Source organism: Erinaceus europaeus, chromosome 10 (genome assembly GCF_950295315.1).
Source record: "Erinaceus europaeus chromosome 10, mEriEur2.1, whole genome shotgun sequence".
Taxonomy (NCBI): domain Eukaryota; kingdom Metazoa; phylum Chordata; class Mammalia; order Eulipotyphla; family Erinaceidae; genus Erinaceus; species Erinaceus europaeus.
Window position 1 is genome coordinate 85,391,463 of NC_080171.1, and position 19,273 is coordinate 85,410,735.

The 19,273-nt window shown below is 39.5% G+C and overlaps 1 protein-coding gene across 1 annotated transcript in view; it reads left to right on the top strand.

The window, feature by feature from the left end:
* The window catches only part of PAPPA (pappalysin 1), a 304,579-nt gene that overhangs the window by 65,605 nt on the left and 219,701 nt on the right, over positions 1-19,273 (top strand). Inside the window, exons 3-5 of the mRNA XM_007521940.3 lie at positions 1,249-1,394; positions 6,305-6,598; positions 16,330-16,522. Of these exons, the coding sequence (XP_007522002.2) occupies positions 1,249-1,394; positions 6,305-6,598; positions 16,330-16,522 (633 nt within the window). The remainder of the gene's footprint in view (positions 1-1,248; positions 1,395-6,304; positions 6,599-16,329; positions 16,523-19,273) is intronic.

Below are 19,273 nucleotides of genomic sequence, written 5' to 3' on the forward strand. Positions count from 1 at the left end.
CTACAAAACTGCTTCACTACTCATAACCACCCCCACCTCAAAGTTGGATTAGGTTCCTGAACCCAAGTTTTCTCCTATGTTAACTTGTTCACTCTACCACTCATCCCTATTTTCTTCTCCTTCTCCTCCTCCTCCTTTTTAATGGAACTTCACATAGATGCAGTTTGTTCAGATAAAAAAAGGAAAGAGACAGAAAGAGAGAGAGGAGAAAAGAGGAGCTATAATAGCTCCCAGTACTTCCCCCATTGCCATGGCACCTCCTATATGGTGTGAAATCTCAAACCTGGACTTTGCATGGCAATGCAAGCACCTTACCTAGTAAAGTCTCTCTCCAGCCCAAGTATTTCAGTTCTAATCAAAGTTTCATATTTACCAAAGGAATCATCTTTATTTATTGAGCACTTAGGTTCTCCCACTCCTTTTCCAAAGACCATTTCGATCTCCAACATTTGTTTGGTCTATGTATTAATTATATTCTGGGATGCTACTTTATTTTCCAGATATGTCAGGCTATATTTGACAGTTATCTTAAATACAATACCTCCCTCTCTAATCTGTTTTACAGTCAAAGAAATCAGGGTTACAGAATGCAGACTCATACATGGGACACAGTATGAAGATCCAGTGAAAATAAGTATAAATTTCCAAGTTATGCTGAACTGGACTTAATACCCAGTTCTGCAACTTTGAAAAAACTTAACCATATGCCACATGCTGTTTTATCTTGAAAATTTAATAATTATAATCTCCTTGCAAGGTTGGTATAAGGATGATACAAAACAGGTATCCTCATGCAGCTCTGTGTTTGGCGTATATGTGATCTGAGATCCACAGTGAACAAATAAAGGAGGGAAAGAGTGAAGACTGTAATACCTGTTATCTCTTCCATGCTCTATGTTCTTGATCTATCACTACATTATATAACTCTATTGTCAGCCAATATACAGAGTTCTTAGGGTCACAGATGTTGACTTTTGATCATTTTGTGTTCCAAACTGAACTCTGCTATTTGTAAGCAGAGTAACCTTGGCATGTCTCTTAAACTAAAAAGGACTTCATTCTCTTATCTGTAAAATGAGATCATCTCAGTACCTTATAATATTTGGAAAAGTCAATGAGTTGATTCTTGTTAAGTGCTTAGCAAAGCTCTTGACACATAACAGCAGCAAAATAACTGGAAAATATCTACCATTTGAATTGTACATATCTTCTTAGGATAATGACCACCAAAGTTATTTTCTACTATAGGGCATACTTGGATGTTAATGAACTGAAGAACATTCTTAGACTGGATGGATCAACACACCTCAATATCTTCTTTGCAAACTCCTCAGAAGAGGAATTGGCAGGAGTAGCAACTTGGCCTTGGGACAAGGAAGCCCTAATGCACTTGGGTAAGTATTAGAAACTTCTACAGGAAAGAATTGGCTGAGTACAGGAATAAATTTAGTAGTGACGCTAGGCAAGGTGGTGATGGTGATCATAATCATGGTAGTGATGATCAATAACCATTTATTAGATTAATTTACAATACTCTCAAGCATTTATTTTTTTTAAAAAAATTTTATTATCTTTATTTATTGGACAGAAGACAGTCAGAAATTGAGAGGGCAGGGGAGATAGAGAGGGAGACAGAGAAGACACCTGCAGCCCTGCTTCACCACGTGCAAAGCTTTCCCCCTGCAGGTGGGGTATTTCTTTTATTTTTTTGTTACACAATTGTATGATTATAATGTATAATTCCACACGACATCCACAACCAAAGTTCTGTATCCTCACTCTCCCACCTCCCAAAAATAACCACCATAGTTCTTATAAGTTTTACAAGCAGTTTGTTTGTGTTTGTTTTGTTTGGATTTTTTTTCTGTTTTTGGCAAGTTCATGTAAATCAGATCTCTAGATTCCACATATGAGTGAAGCCATCTGGTAGTTGTTGTCTTTCTTCTCTTTACTTATTTCACTAAGCATAATCATTTCCCGTCATCCATTTTGTCCCAAAGGACACAATATCATTATTTTTTATTACAGAGTATTATTATTTTTTCAATTTTTATTTATTTATTTATTCCCTTTCGTTGCCCTTGTTGCTTTATTGTTATAGTTATTATTATTGTCATCACTGTTGGACAGGACAGAGAGAAATGGAGAGAGGAGGGGAAGACAGAGGGAGGAGAGAAAGATAGACATCTGCTGACTTGCTTCACCACTTGTGAAGCGACTCCCCTGCAGGTGGGGAGCTGGGGGCTCAAACCGGGACCTTTACGCTGGTCCTCACACTTTGCGCCACATTTGTTTAACCCACTGCGCTACCACCTGACTCCCTAAGGAGTGGTATTCTATGGAATATATATCCCATAACTTCTTTAGCCAGTCATCCGATGATAGACATCTAGGCTGCTTCTACTCTGGCTATTGTGAATAATGAAGCTATGATCATAGGGGTTTATATGTCCCTTCGAAGTAGGGTCAAGCATTTCTTCTTTTATTTCAAGCACTTAACAATGTTCTGATAAAAATAATAAAGTATTATTATTCATATTTTGTGAATGAGGAAGCTGAGATCCACAAATGGAACAAAACTTATGCACAGTCACATAGGAATTTATGTCAGAGCCATATTTGAAATTCAAGTCTTCAGATCTGTCTATAGAATGTTTTCTCCTTCTATATCCTGCTTTTCAGTTTATGCAAAATCTCTCAGTCTGTTAACCACACTGGGCTGTCACCATCAGACATGGGTTGACTTGAAAGACACTTAACAAGTCAAGAGAAAGTAAATTTGTAAGAACTCCTTGTTCCTCCATCTTCGACACACCAACAATGCCAAGAACTCTTCTTACATTCAAATTATACATATACATAAAGAAGCCATCAGTGTATGTAAACCAATCATAGAAAGTCAGAAATGACAAAATTTCTATACCAGGACAAAGTAACAAAACAATGAAACTATTTAATTTTTATTTGTTTAGCGGGGTGGGTGATAACGCAGCAGGTTAAGCTCACATGGTATGAAGCACAAGTACCAATGTAAGGATCCCAGTTCGAGCCCCCTGCTCGAACTGCAACCAGTGTCAGGAGGCCCAAAACTGCGTCCCATTGGCCCTATCCCGAGTCCCATGATTTTCAAAGCAAGGCCTGTCCTCAGGTCTTGCTAAGCTTGAACCAAGTCTGTGCTACCGCCCGACTCCCTACGGAGTGGTATTCTATGGAATATATATCCCATAACTTCTTTAGCCAGTCATCCAATGATAGACATCTAGGCTGCTTCTACTCTGGCTATTTTGAATAATTTAGCTATGATCATAGGGGTATAAATGTCCCTTCAAAGTAGTGTCAAGCATTTCTTATTTTATTTCAAGCACCTACAATGCTCTGATGAACACTGCACCTGCAGGGGGATGGCTTCACAAGTGGTGAAGCAGGTCTACAGGTGTCTACCTTTTTCTCCCCCTCTCTGTCTTCCCCTCCTCTCTTGATTTCTCTTTGTTCTATCCAACAACGACAGCAATAACAACAGCAATAGTAATAGCAACAATAAACAAGGGCAACAAAGCAGTAAAAAATGGCCTCCAGGAGCAGTGGATTCAAAGTGCAGGCACTGAGCCGAGGAATAACACTGAAGGGAAAAAAAAAATTATTTATTTATGTGCTTTTCCAATACATGTCTGTGTGTAGAAATACATTTTAAACTTGTGCATACTCAAAATCATGGTATAGTTACAATTTGGCATTAATTTTTCACTTAATTTTAGGCATTGTATCAGTATTCATTATTACTTCCCATCCATTTGCCACTTATTATCATAAAAGAAAAACATCTTCATCTTATTTTTGTATTTCTAAAGCTAAGATTGTTAATGGCCGCATAATATCTCATTGGTTGAGAGCACCATTACTTAAGTGTGCAGTTTATGTGAACAGTTCCCTACTGGTAGAATGCTCACATTATTTATGAGACTGGTTAGTGATGACTCAGTGAGAATCTTCTGAGAATGGCCAGGCTCAACAGTGACTATGCTGGGTGTTTCTTCAGGTCTGTCTGACATCCCAGAGATACACCTAGAATCTATTAACTGTTTTAAGTGTATAACTTCTTGAGGATGAATGACTATGTCTTCAAATAATGAAGCTGTGCTGAATCAAGCTCTTCACTTAGTTCCTTCCAGACTGGCCTCAATAGTAGTCATTTTTAAAATAATGAAGTGTGTATGGGTGTATGTGTGGGTGTGTATTCCCTAGGACAGATTTGTCTGGGGTTAGAGAAACTTTTCAGTTGCTGCAAATAGAGAAATGGTACTGGCATCTAGTGGCTGGAAGTTAATCATGCTACTAAATCTCCACAAAGACCCTAAGAGTGAGATATCCAGTCCAAGGTTTCAGTAGTGCCCACGTTCAGAAACCAAGATAAAAGATGGGTAGGCATACAGTTAAGTACACAGATAAAGCTTGTGGAGAAGATAGTGGGCAGTTTAATCAAAGCTGAAAATAGATTATAAGCTTATCTCTCATATCTCTCATATGTTGTTTAGTAACTGTGCAGGTGAAGAGCTGAAGTGCATGGTTGATCTTAGCTGTGGCTTAATTTAGCAGAATTGCCCAAGACAACTCTCTTGCCCTCAATTTTTGCTGATTTTAAATGAATAACTTGTTCTAAATGGTATTGATGCCAAAATTTGTCCTAACAGAGAAGAAATGAAAAGGGCCTTGACGAGAGTTGTAGAAAGGCTGAACATACTTCTAAAGTTAGAGGAAAATACTCCCGATAATTCCATGAATTTCAGAAACTGGCTCTGGACCAGGAATAGAGAAGGTCATAAATCTGTAGCATGTTATAGTATTTCAGGATGATGTCAGGCTCAAACTATTTTTACCTTTTAAGAGAAGCAGTGAAACAGGACACAGGTTCAGTGTTGTCACACTGTGAAGAAGGGGTGAATTGGAAGGCAGTGAGGTAAAACAAACAGTGCTAGCTAGAACATTAAATTCTACCTTTATCACTAGAAATACCTGGGAGGAGAGATGCCCTCTTAATGTCTCAATGTTTAAGCCTCCCAAAAAGCCAGGAAACCATGGGCTTCATTAACCATGGATTTAATTTAAAAATTAATCAGAGATGCAAAGTCACTTTCCAAAGACCACATAGCCATTGTGAAGCAAAGCTGAATTGTAGTTCAAACCAGACTTACCCCAACTGTCCAGTAAAGAAGATGACACCTCTTTACCCTAACCTGAGAGATGATTATAAACAACTCTGTAGTTGTCCTAGTCAAATCCTATTTATCAGAAACACTCACACATGCGAGTGCACACCCACAGACACACTCGCTCACTCACCTACAAACGTGTTTGTCATAGTTATACCATCACTTCTAGACAAAAGCTTCAAGTGGGAAGATTATGTTTCATATCTTAACTGAAAGGATATAACTGAGAGATATTTCCTGTCTCAATTTTTCTTCCTCACTGTCTCTGTCATCTCTCTCTTCTTCTTCCTCTCTTTCATGCACACACCCCTGTAGACCTTTATCTTTGTGCTAGAAGTCTCTGAGAAATTTAGATTTATTTACTTTGTAAGCCCAACGACTACACATGCTTGCCCTCCTGGTTGTTCAGTCCAATGTAAAATTCCCTCTATGCTTGCTCCAGATTTGCTGGCACAAATAAGCAAGGCCCAGCCTCTTCTCCACTCTTTTATAAGACACTGTTTATACTTAAATTTACCTTTTGTGAGGTGCTCAGATATGAATTTTAGCCTTCTCTTGACTACAGTAGAGTTTTAAATATCTCACTGTTGGCCTATATGCATTTCTTCAGTGCCTACAATGGACATGTAACACAATGTTCTCCACTGCATCTGCTGAGATCTGTTTCACCTCTCTTCCCAAGCAAAGCAATGCTTCATCTTTTCATGTGATGCAAACCATTGTTTCTCAAACTAGAACACACAGACAAGTCATCAGAGATCCCTGCTAAAATAAGCTCTGATTCAGTAGATCAAGGTGGGAATGGAGATTTTGCATTTCTAATAAACTTATAAATGATGCTACACTAATATATTGTAAGCCACACTCAAAGTAGCAAGTGGTTACTTGCAGTAATAGTAGTTGCTACATTGATTCCTACTCAATGAATGATTCACATTACATGTCAAAACAGCTCTCAAGAAAGTAGAGTCATAAGGTGGAGGAGTTTGTTGTTTTGTTTGTTGTTTGTAGACCCCATTTACCCTTAACTGATTCTGAAGTTCTGGCATCAGGAAGCACAGTCTCTAGTTGCTAATGCTCTGGTTTTCTTCTTATAGGAGGCATTGTCTTGAACCCATCTTTCTACGGTATTCCTGGGCATACCCACACCATGATCCATGAGATTGGGCACAGCCTGGGCCTCTATCACATTTTCCGAGGCATCTCAGAAATCCAGTCTTGCAGTGACCCCTGCATGGAGACAGAGCCTTCCTTTGAGACTGGAGACCTCTGTAGTGACACCAACCCAGCCCCAAAACACAAGTTCTGTGGTGATCCAGGACCAGAGAATGACACCTGTGGCTTCCATAGCTTCTTCAACACTCCCTTCAACAACTTCATGAGCTATGCAGGTAGGAGGACCTTGCTACCTCTGCAGGGTCACAGGGGTAGCACATATGTCTTCAGTTGGGCTTCAGAGTGACCTTGAACAAACTGCTTCTCTTCTCTAAGGCATCCTCATTCCAACAGCTGGTCATCCCGAGGAATATGAATGATCCTTCTTTGAGCACCTCCAGGGTACAAAAGGAAGATGTTGCACTTGAAAATTCCTAAGAAACTTTAGGAACTTTCACATGTTAGGAACCTGAGCAGAACCAAAATCCAGGAAAGCTGAAGAGAAAGTTTAATTTTGCCATTTCTGTACATTCTATCTTTTGAATCTGTCATATTCCTTTCTCTACATCATGCTCTTCTCTAAAAGAAGTAATCTTTGAAACTGATCACCAAGGCCTCTAGTTTTACAGCTGTATTTTCCTTTCTGTCTGTTTCTTTTTCTTCTTATTTCCATTTTCATACCTGTTATTACCAGTTTCACCGCTTTAAAACTATATTTTTGATAGAAGGGGAGAGACAGTACAGCACTGCAATTTCCCCCAATGCAGTGGAGGCTGGGTTCAAACCCGGGTTCCATGCATGACAGAGCAAGTATTTAACTAGTTGAACTATCTTGATGCACCTCTAGCTGTATTTTTCTAAGAAAGTGGCTATCTGGGTCATTCAACTTATTTTACCAGTTACCTTGCAGGGAAAAAAACTTAATGCTTTTGTAAATATAAAATTCAGAGTGCTTTTTTTTTTTTTACTAACAGCATATTTCCTATCAAAGTCCTATTTTATGCTATTTCATTGCCTCCAAGGTTATCACTGGAGATAAGTGCCTGCATTATGAATCCACTACTCCTGGCAGCCATTTTTGCAATTTTAATTGGATAAGACAGATAGAAAATGGGGGGAGGGGAGGTAGAGAGAAAGATAGACACCTGCAGACCTGCTTCACCACTTATGAAGTGACATCCCCCCCATACACACACACACTGCAGGTGGGGAGCTGGGGGCTCTAACCAAGATCCTTGCATGGGTCCTTGCACTTAGTACTACATGTGCTTAACCTGATCCACCACCACCAGACCCCCCATTCTTCAGATTTTATATGTCTGAATTTTCTCTTAGTATATAAAAATGGCTACTTCTAGCCCTTATGATACCTATGGCAAATTAGAACAAGCTATTCTTCCTTGAGCTGTCACATCCCTCAGTTTTCACATCTCTGCACTATTTAGTCAAGAGTCCTAGGATGAGGTTCAATCTGTAAATTCACAAATGGTCTCTTGGTATTAAGTCCTATTACAATATTCATTGTCCCTTACCCATACTAGAATAAGTGAGTTCTGTCAAGACAGAGGTTGCTGTTAATACATCACTGTACTTCTGTCACTTAGAACATGGTCCAATTTTTGAACAAAGGAAAATATGGAGAAGATAGGAAAAAGGCATAGAAGGAAGAAGATGAATAAATTATCCTTTAACAGGCACACACACACACACACACACACACACACACACACACACATTGAACTATCAATAATCATGTTTCTACTTGAGTAAGTGTGTGCCATTTATAAAGGAATTTAATGCACATAATCTCATTTTGTCTTACAAAAAAAAATCAGGTAGGAGCTCTTCCCATTTTACAGAAAACATGACTGAAATTCACTAAAGTTCTTTGGTCCTAGCCACATGATTGACTCCAAACAGTTGCTTCTGCTACCGTATAGCTCTTCACTGTAGACCTGGAATATGGGTGAGTAGAGGAAAACAAAAAGTCTTGGAGACTTTGTATTCTGCTTTGTAGAGATGCTTCTTTAGGTGGGACATCTCTGAACAGTTTTTATGTGAGTGGGGATCTAGGCTTCCATATTTCTTTCTTTGAGCTATGGATACCTCCTTTCAATTATTATTATTATTATTATTATTTTATTTCATTTTATTGATGTTGGGGTTTTGCTTCATGTATTTGAAGGGAAGATTTCATTATGAAAACCAGCAAACTAGATATCCCCAAATGGTTCTTCCTGCTTTTCTTTTAGACTAGAACTTCTGGAGACCTCGCCAACTTAAGGTCCAAACCTATGGATCTCTTGAAGGGTCATTAATCCACCCCAAGCACCATAAAACCTCTTTAGATTTGGCACTCTTAAAAAGACTGAAGTGCTGGGTATTTCCTCAAAAGCAGATTCCCACTGAGCTCCCAGCAACACCAACATCTCACATCCGGTGCCCTGTCCCCTTGCACTGCTCTGCTTACGTTCCATTTCTTCAGCACCTTTTCTTGGCCAGATCAGCACACATGGAAAATAAACAATAACATGAGTTTGGAAGGTTGCCTGCCTCTTAGGGGCCTATGAGCTGCCACTAGCTACCAGACCCCCATAAACCAAATCCTTTTTTTTTTTTTTTGTTCCTCTTTGTACAGATCTAAAGAGTGATTGATTTACTGTTGTTTTTTAAAGGAACCCCTCAGCTCAGTGACCCATTAACAGCAGAACTAATTCACTGAGCTATGATAACAAACTTACACCCGCAAAAGCATATTCAAGGCGACCAAGAGCTTTGAAATGTTTGTTTTCCTTAGGATCTCTGATAGATGAGGTGACAAAAGCAGCTGGATAAAATTCAAAATGCAGAACAGGATCAGGTTCTCAGGGCTGGAATGAGCCTCACACAGGGGCTCTGCAGTCAAGGCTAGAGGGAGGAGATTGTACTGGCCAACTGTCTCCAAGCCCGCTCATTCCTGGGTGCTGCTTCTTGAGGCCTGGCTGCACTAAATCCAATGCCGCACAATGTCTGCAAAGATAGACTTGCTCTGTGTGCTGTGTAGTATGGCATCCACTGGGCACCTGTGGTTCTCAATTCAGGGCTAGTGAGACTGAGGGACTGGATTGTATCTTAAGTAATTCAAATTAATTGAAATTTAAATAAACACACGTAACCTCTAGCTACTGGATTGGTCAACACAGATGTACAGTAATTATTGAGTGCTGATGACATGCCAGGTTCAGTGTCAGCCACCTCGAATGGACAGTCCTCCAATAACCTTTGGGAATTAATGTTAGTATCATCACATCCATTGTACAGATGCAGCAAGCATGGTTTAAATAGCTCAGGGAACTTGCACAGGGTCACAAGCAATAGCAGAGAGAACCTATCTTACTACAGATCTGGTACTATTAGTAAAAAAAAAATTATTGAGCACTCTTTCTAATATTGGAGAAGGTTGAGAGGATTCTAATAGCCCAGATCTGGCATATACTATGTAAGTGACTGGGCAACCTAAGTGAGTACTAATGAGTGTGGCCACTTTGAAATGCTGGATAGGTCATATAGAAGAGCGGCTGCCTAGATTCTACTTTCTCTAAATAATTGGCCATTGGTGGCCTCCAAGAGCACCTTCTACTCAGGGAAACCTTGAGAATACCCAAACCAGTCCTTTTCCAGCCTATGGAGCTAGTGTCCTGTTTACATATTTAAATATTCACATATGCTTTGGCCCAGCAGATATAACTTTAAGGAATACATTTATTCTCCTCAGAGAATGAGTTGATGCATTAAATGCCTAATCAGGAGTCAAGTATTGGTGTACCTGCTTAAGTGCTCATATTACACTGTGCAAGGACCTGGGTTCAAGCCTCTGGACCCCACCTGCAGCGGGAAAGCTTCACAAATGGTAAAGCAAGGCTGCAGGTGTCTCTTTCTCTTTCCCCCTCTATCTCCCCTGCCCCTCTCAATTTCTGTCTTTATCCAATAGTAAAAATATATATATTAAAAAAATAAAAGAAAAAGGCTTAATCATAAGAATTATTTTTGAGACTCACTGTCTGCACCAAGAATCCACCTCTCCCAGCATCAGTTCGCCTACCCCCTTTTTGCTCTTTCATTTGATAGGACAGAGAGAAATTGAGAGAAGAGGAAGAAAAAGAGGAAGAGAGAGAGGGAGGGAGGGAGGGAGGGAGGGAGGGAGGGAGGGAGGGAGGGAGAGGGGGTCAGTGAGAGATAGCTGTAGCACTGCTTTACTATTCATGAAGCTCCCCGGCATACTCCAAGTGGGGACTGAGGGCTTGACCTTGAATCCTTGTACATGGATATGTGTATTCTACCAGGTTCATCACTACCCACTTTCATAGCAATGTTCTTAGCAATCTTTACTTCCCAGATATTAACTAGGAACTTACTGTCTCCTTGGCATAAAAGAATGAACTTAACCTGTATAAAAATTATAAACTGCTTACAAGTCCCATGAGAATTAATTGCTGAAATAAATCACAAGACATCCAAATGGTACAACATTATGTGACCATGAAAAGTGATAGAGAAAAATGACTGGGATGGTCAATGGAGATAGCATAATGGTTATGCAAGCAGAATCTCATGACTGAGGCTGAGGACCCAAAATCAATCACTCTTACCACCATGAGCCAGAGCTGAACAGTGCTATCTCTCTGTACCTTTCTTTGATGAAGAATAAAATAAGTGGGAGTCGGGTGGTAGTGCAGTGGGTTAAGCGCACGTGGCGCCAAGCGCAAGGACCAGCATAAGGATCCCAGTTCAAGCCCACGGCTCCCCACCTTCAGGGGAGTCGCTTCACAAGCGGTGAAGCAGGTCTGCTGGTGTCTGTCTTTTTCTCCCCCTCTCTGTCTTCCACTCTTCTCTCCATTTCTCTCTGTCATATCCAACAACGGCAACATCAACAACAAAAACAACAATAATAACTATAACAATAAAACAACAAGGGCAACAAAAGGGAATAAATAAATAAATATTTTTTAAGAAATAATAAAATAAATAAAATATTTTTAAAAGAAAATGATTGACAGTGCAGACTAATTCAAGAGATACACATTGGTTCAGAGCCTGTAATTTGAAGTGCCATGGTTTACCTGTGGGACAATAGATGTAATTATACAAATTATTGACTTATAATAGTTCAATACATGATAGTAGGACTATTTCTCAACTGCTAAATGTGAAAAGTCACAAAAACTTGCTCATTTTGTAAGACTTAACATATGTCTTCTTTGTTACTATGCTGTATACATATGTGCATACATATGCTGTATACATGTTTTAAGTGATGAAAATTATGGAAATTAATTGTAAACATTCACAACCACATCGACATACAAATGTGGAAATATACTGTGTTATCTCTAGGTAATGAGTTTATGGCAGTGTCTCACTATAATATTTTTTTACTATTCCAGATGTTCTACAGTGATGTTCTGTTGCTTTCATATTCATGTAGTGCTAGTACTGTGACTATTATTTTAAAAAACAATGAAAAGACAGGGGGTCTTACAAGAAAAGCAACTCAATCATCCATACACTAAGTGTGAGTCAGCTTATTAAATGTTCTCACCATCTCTGGGAGGCAAATAGTATCATTATCCCCCATATAGCAGTGGTTGAAAACAAGTCTATTGGGGTTAGCATTTTCCCCCAGGTTCCTTGGGGAGTGAAAGCACTGAGACCATGCCCTGGACCTACATGCCCTGTGTATGGCCTCAGTGATAGACTTAAATGAAATTCTTGAGAGAACAAAATTCACTCCATAAACTCAGGGAACTACACCAGCAGCATGAGACTGTTGTAGGCTTCCAGGGTGCAGAAATCCCCCCAAATTCTTGATGCCTAAGGACAAGATGGTGACAAAAGAATAAAATAGGCTGGCTGGTCCTGGAAACCAGGATCAAGTGGCTACAGATGTCAGGAGGGGAAGCATGTGGTGGCAGGGAGCCAAGAGAGGCTGACTCTAGACATTAGCTAATTGAGACAAAGTATTTGTGATAAATGGAAACCATTGGAACCTCACCCAAGATTCTGATAACAGCTAAGCCTCTAAGTCATGTACCCTGCGGCAGACATTTTCAGACTTAAGCTTTAAAATCCAGACATGTTCCTATTTCCCTACCAGGTTATATATTTTAATACCTCTCTCTTTCTCTCTCTTTCTTTCTCTCTCCGTCTCCTTCTCCTTTTCCCTCTCCCTCTCCCTCTCTCCTCTCTCTTTTTCTCTTTCCATTGACAAACATGGAAAAGACTATTTTTATAAAAAGGAAATGCACTTAATTAGGGTAAAACAGCAAGCATAATGAAATGGATAAATAACAAAATGTTGTTTTTCTCCTCATTCATCTTGATGAATGATTTCTGTGCCCCAGACTATTTAATACTTAGCAATTTACACTTTTTTGTGGTAGGGTTGATTAAATCTCTCCAATGTACATGGAAAGGGGATGGGATTTTTAAATTATTTCTTTCTTTGAGAAATGACTGATTAGTATTCTGATCTCTACCTGTGCTTTCACACAGTCATTCAGTCATTCTCATTTTAATAGAGAGTAGTGGTATTTACAGTATTTCTATTGTTTAAAATATACTTATACCAGTATTTTATGCATATTTACACATATGTATTCACCTACTGAATTTCTACTTGTGATATTATTAGATCAAGGGGAATGAGTGTTTTCAATCAGTCTCTTGAGTCTGGTTTTCTAATACTCCCATAAACAAGTACACAGACAAATGCACAGACACACGCACTATTCACAGTCAACAGCTGGTATGTGGTTATTGTGTCTCTTGGTACCAAACTCCTTTTCTTTTGCTTTGTTTGTTTGTTTGTTTAACCAGAGCACTACTCAGCTCTGGCTTATGGTAGTGGGGGTGCATGGGGGATGGGGTGGAGTAGGACTGAATCTGGGACTTTTGGAGCCTCAGGCATGAGAGTCTTTTTGCATAACAATTATGCTATGCTACCGACCCCCCCCCCCCCAACCATCAGCCTTGTCCTTTGATGAGCACCATTGTAATCATCATCTTCACTTTACAAATAATGAAACTGGGGCACAGAGTGCAATAATCTACATTGTCATACTCCATCTATCTAAATAACTGTGCTTCTTTAAGCATCATCAGCTCTCTTAGATTTAATCTATTTAGTTATTTTCTAAGGCTTAAAGATGAAACAATGTTCATAGTACTATAAAAATACATTAAAAGCATAGTCAGTGATCTGACCTTTCACGGATAGAAATATGTGGATTTTACACTGCCAGGCTGGAGTAGTGGCTCTGCCTGTGGACTCTGAAATATGTGGATTTTATTCTCCAAGCAATAATGATCCATAGAATGGTTGGCATCCAAGAGGTTGCATGGTGACATCAGGATTTGAGAGAAATTTATTTTATTTTAAAATTATCTTTATTTATTTGTTAAAGATAGAAATCAAGAGGGAAGGGGGAGATGGAGAGGAAGAGAGACAGAGAGACACCTGTAACACTGCTTCACTACTCACAAAGCTTTACCCCTGTAGGTGAGGACCAGGGGCTCGAACCTGGGCCTTTGCGCACTGTAGCATGTGCACTTAACCAGTTGTGCCAACCATCTGGCCCCTTGGAAAAAATTTTACATAGTCACTTTTTGCTGCTCATGCTAGAAGGCATCAGACTTTTCTGCTTCCTCCAAATGTATGAAAAATGTTCTCAGGGTATTGGAAAGTAGATTTGATAAAAACCAATAAGGGGGTCAGAGACAACTTCTATGTACTCTTTAACTGTACTCTGAAGGTCATGTTCAACTGCCCAACATCTGCCCCAAATTATTTTGTTTGTTTGATAAGGGAGACATAAGTTAATGCTGCAGGATTCCCAGTGGTGGGTTTATTTTAAGATCTTACTAGCCTCGTGCCTAAGGCCCAGCTTTAGAAACCCTGACCAGACAGATACCTCTGGGAAGTAGTGTTTTTAGAAACCAAGCCAAAACAGTGCCCCTGGGCCAGCTAAATAAAGCTGTTGGGGGGAGAGTTGGGAGACCTGTTTCTTCCTTGGGAGGCAAGTTTTTAGTCATGGTCTTTAGTCTGCATCCTATAAGAGTGAGGAAGATTAAAAATTATTAGCTCTGGGAGTTGGGTGGTAGCACAGTGGGTTAAGTGCAGGTGACGAAAAGCACAAGGACCAGCGTAAAGGTCCCAATTCTAGCCCCTGGCTCCCCATCTGTAGGGGAGTCACTTCACAAGTGGTGAAGCAGTTCTGCAGGTGCCTTTCTCTCCCCTTCTCTGTCTTCCCCTCTTCTCTCCATTTCTCTCTGTCCTACCCAACAACGATGACAACAATAATAACTACAATAATAAAAAAGGGTAACAAAAGGGAATAATAAAATAAATATTTAAAAAAAAATAAAGTTATTATCTCTGCAGACATTTCTGAGATTGTATTCTGACACCACAAGACTCAGACTCAACTTCTACTAAATAAGTGCCCTAAAAGCTACCTTATCCATAAAAGCCTCGCTTTATGCTCTGGAAGTTATCATATTGGTTAGGAGCATGATCTTAGAGTCAATAATGGCCTGAGTTCAAAACTCAGATCTGTTGTATTATATATATATATAATATTTGACTTGTCTTAGCTTGAAAATTATCCTCTGTAAAATGGGGAAAATCACAGTGCTTACTTCAAAAGAATGGGAGAGCTCACTATCCAAAGTACAGTACACCGGGCCCTGCTTATACCAAGCATTCCATGAGTGCCCATGTGACAATAATGAAGAGTAGGTATCCCTGTCCTTATATCCCCAAAATGATCACTGAAGCCACATTTGTCAAGCTCTGCTTAAACTGTTCACTGCTTAGAACTCTGTATTCTTGGGTCTTATGATTTCCTCCTCTTCAGTGACTTAATTTTCTTTCTCAGTCTCAGCCAGGCCATCTGGTTGACCTCAAGTACTTCCTTCAGAGATCTCCTTGGGTGACTTTTCTTCTCTGTTCATCAGTGTCCAGCATCACTAACTTTACCAGCCTATGACAATCTTGACCTACTGCCAGCAGTCTAATCTTCACTCTGTAACAAAACTAGTATTTTCTCAGGTGCAGGGACTTTTTGAAGTTTCATCATCCTGTTACTCTTGACACAGAGTAGAACACAGATAGTTGATGCTCACGAGGTTTGCTTGAAGGTCAATATCCAGCAAATATATTGATGCATGAAAGTGAACAAGAAATGAACAAGTGAACAAATGAAACAGTAAGTGAGTGAATAGATAACTGAGATATATATGTGAGATAAGTGAGTGAATAGATAACTGGGATATATATATGTGAGAGAGAGAAGTAAGAGAATGTGTGTGACTTGTTTACCAACAAATGTGGAATGCATGAAAAGCAAGTTGTTGGGAGTAGGGCCATATGTAGCCCAGCAGGTTAAGCTCAGATAACACAGAGTTCAAGGACTGTAGTAAGGATCCTGGTTCAAGCCCCCAGCTCTCCACCTGCAGGGGAGTCGCTTCACAGGTGGTGAAGCAGGTCTGCAGGTGTCTTTCTCTCCCCCTCTCTGGCTTCACCTCCTCTCTCCATTTCTCTCTGTCCTATCCAACAACGACAACAATAAAACAACAAGGGCAACAAAAGGGAATTAAATATTTTAAAATTAAAAACAAAGAAATGAAAAGCAAGTTATTTTTCCTTTCTCCTCAGCTATGACCTCTGAGCTACTTACTCCCTCTCCATTCCCAGAAGCACTTTTTCAGCTCTATCCACCCTCCCTTTCCTCCTTCCCTCTCACCTGTCTCCAGAAGTGATGACTACACTAATTTGTTCACAGAGCATTAACTCCTGAGCACTGGAAGAGACTAGCTCTGAGTTGGCAAGGGTTGATATCCTAGCTCTTTGGCTCTAGGAGATGTCATAATTCTCTCACATGCTCACCTATGCAGCAACATTCTTATCTTTTCTCTTGCCCACTTCCAGATGACGACTGCACTGACTCCTTCACGCCCAATCAAGTTTCCAGAATGCACTGTTACCTGGATCTGGTGTACCAGGGCTGGCAGTCTTCCAGGAAGCCGGCACCTGTTGCCCTAGCCCCACAGATTGTGGGACACACGATTGACTCTGTTACACTGGAGTGGTTCCCGCCAATTGATGGCCATTTCTTTGAAAGGTGAGTGTGGTTCCTTTTTCTCCTGCCAAAAAAATTTAGAAGGGTAACAATCTTTTTTATTATTATTATTATTTAATTTATTTACTTATAAAATGGAAATGCTGGGAATTGGGCAGTAGTGCAGGGGGTTAAGCGCAGGTGGAGCAAAGCACAAAGACCTCTGTAAGGATCCCGGTTTGAGCCCACCTGCAGGGGAATTGCTTCACAGGTGGTGAAGCAGATGTGCAGGTGTCTGTCTTACTCTCCCCCTCTCTATCTCCCCTCCTTTCACTATTTCTCTTTGTCCTGTCCAACAACAACATCAATAACGACAAAATAATAACTATAACAATAAAACAATAAGGGCAGGAAAACGGAATAAATAAATAATAAAATGGAAACACTGACAAGACCATAGGGTAAGAGGGGTACAGTTCCCACCACCAGAGCTCCATATCCCATCCCCTCCCCTGATAGCTTCCCTTCTTTTTTTATTTATAAAAAGGAAACACTGACTAAATCATAGGATAAGAGGGGTACAACTTCACACAATTCCTGTAGTGTCATCATGTGAAGAAGGTGGAAGGTCTGGCCTCTGTATTGCTTCCCTGCTGAACATAGGCATTGACATGTCAATCCATACTCCCAGCCTGTCTCTTTTCCTAGTGGGGCAGAGCTCTGAGGAAGTGGAGCTCCAGGACACAGTGGTAGGGTCATCTGTCCAAGGAAGTCTGGTTGGCATCATGGTAGCATCTGGAACCTGGTGGCTGAAAAAGATATAACATATAGATCCAAATAAATTGTTGATTAATCTTGAACCTAATACCTAAAATAGACCTACTAGCTAATTCCAAAATAGAAGGTTAACAATCTTAAAGGAAGAACTTATTGTGTTCTTTGTCCTTGCTCTAGTGAGAGCTTCCCATCATTTAGCAGTTGACTTACCCATATAGACAGGCTGAAAGTTTGGAATCAACAAATAAATGAGCACTTGTCAATAGAAATCAATTTATAACCATGCATACTTTAAATGCATAACTACTTGGTTTTATAGTATTACTAAAAACCTAGAAACTTTTATTGCTAAAAATAACTTTGGGGATAGAGTACTGGTTTCATCTCCATGAGTTTCAGGGGCTGAAATTGCTTCTGGTTAATGGACAGACACCTCAATGTACATATCATGTACAAATATATGTGTGTGTATGTTTTCATATATATGCCCTCATGATGTATAGGTACATATATATATTTATGATATATAAATTGATTTTTCACTGTGTCCAATGTTTTCCTGACAAACCAAAAGTAGAATTTTTAGATCAAGGAATGGTGAACAGGCACACAATACCTCGGTTTTCTTTCACTGTCATTTATTAGCTGTCAGATATTAAGAAGTTCCTATTCTTTCATGAGTCTTATTCTCATCCCCTGAAATCTGGGCCCAATGATGCCTCATTAACCTGGAGATAAGAGGCCTGAATCTTAGGTCTCTTGTGATACCTTTCAGCCCTGAGAGCCCCTGAGCAACCCAAACTTGATATGAGCCAGATCATAAAGGATCATAAAAAGTCACAAAGATGTTAATATTGACTTTGGAATTTAACTATAATTGAAGGCTTATAGCCCCCCCCCCATACATAACTCTTTGTGTATGTGTGTATGGGGGGGTAGGAGAGGTAGGAATTTCACTCAAAAACAATGACATAGCACTGATTACAGTGAAAATAATTAAGCAGCTAATGATTAATGCCACCCTATAATTATAGTTCCTGTCATTTATCAAATGCTTACTCTGTATCATATTTACATATACATGACTGTATATATGTAATATTTATATAAAAACATGTGTCCATAAATACAAATATGTATGCACATATATATGTGTGTGTGTGTGTACATACATATATTTGAGCTCTAACTTTTTGCAATACAGTTAGACCCTGAGTCTAGAACCTTCAGTTGGCAGCTGGATGAATGTGATTACTCAGGGGAAGGAAATGCTCTCTTTCAGACTCCCTTTTCTCTGCCCCACCACCCTCACTGGGAACCCAGAACTGGGTTTGGGAAACCTCATGTGACACTTTGGAACAGACTTTCCAGCAGCCTGTAGATTTATTTATTTTTTCTGTGGCGATGAGAAGTATCAGACTTTTGGTTAAGCCTTGGCCTCAATTCCACTTAAAATGGAAGTTTTGTAAATGAAACTTCTTGTGTATGTATTCAATTTGTATTTCATAAAGCAGTTATTGTCTATTAAATAAATACCATCTGATTGTTGGGAACCTATTGGAGGGTTAATTGTTGGGTAATGAGATATGTCTCTATTACATGGTGCCCTCAGCTTCAATCAATATGTTTTTAATAACCTATAGTCAGTTGCTGCTTGAAGCTCATACAATAGCTATTCTGTTCAGTCTAAAATTTCATAACGGAGTTATCATATGTTAAATTAAAACTGACATTTTAGAAACATGCCTAATTAGGGTTAACAGCTATGCAGACCATAGTCTATGTCTAAAGGAAATCTGTCCATAAGTTTAATAAATTGTAAAGAAATGGAACTATGTATATCACTTTCCCATACACACAGAGTTTATACTCATGCAATTTAATTTAGATTGAAGACCATAAGCCTTGAGGTCACATTGTCTATGTTCCTTTCTTAGTTTCACCATTTCTGATCTATAAGATTTTAGGCAAACCAGCTATCTCACATCTCTTAGCTCTCTGACAATCTTCTTCCATAAAAGGCACTGATTTTTACTC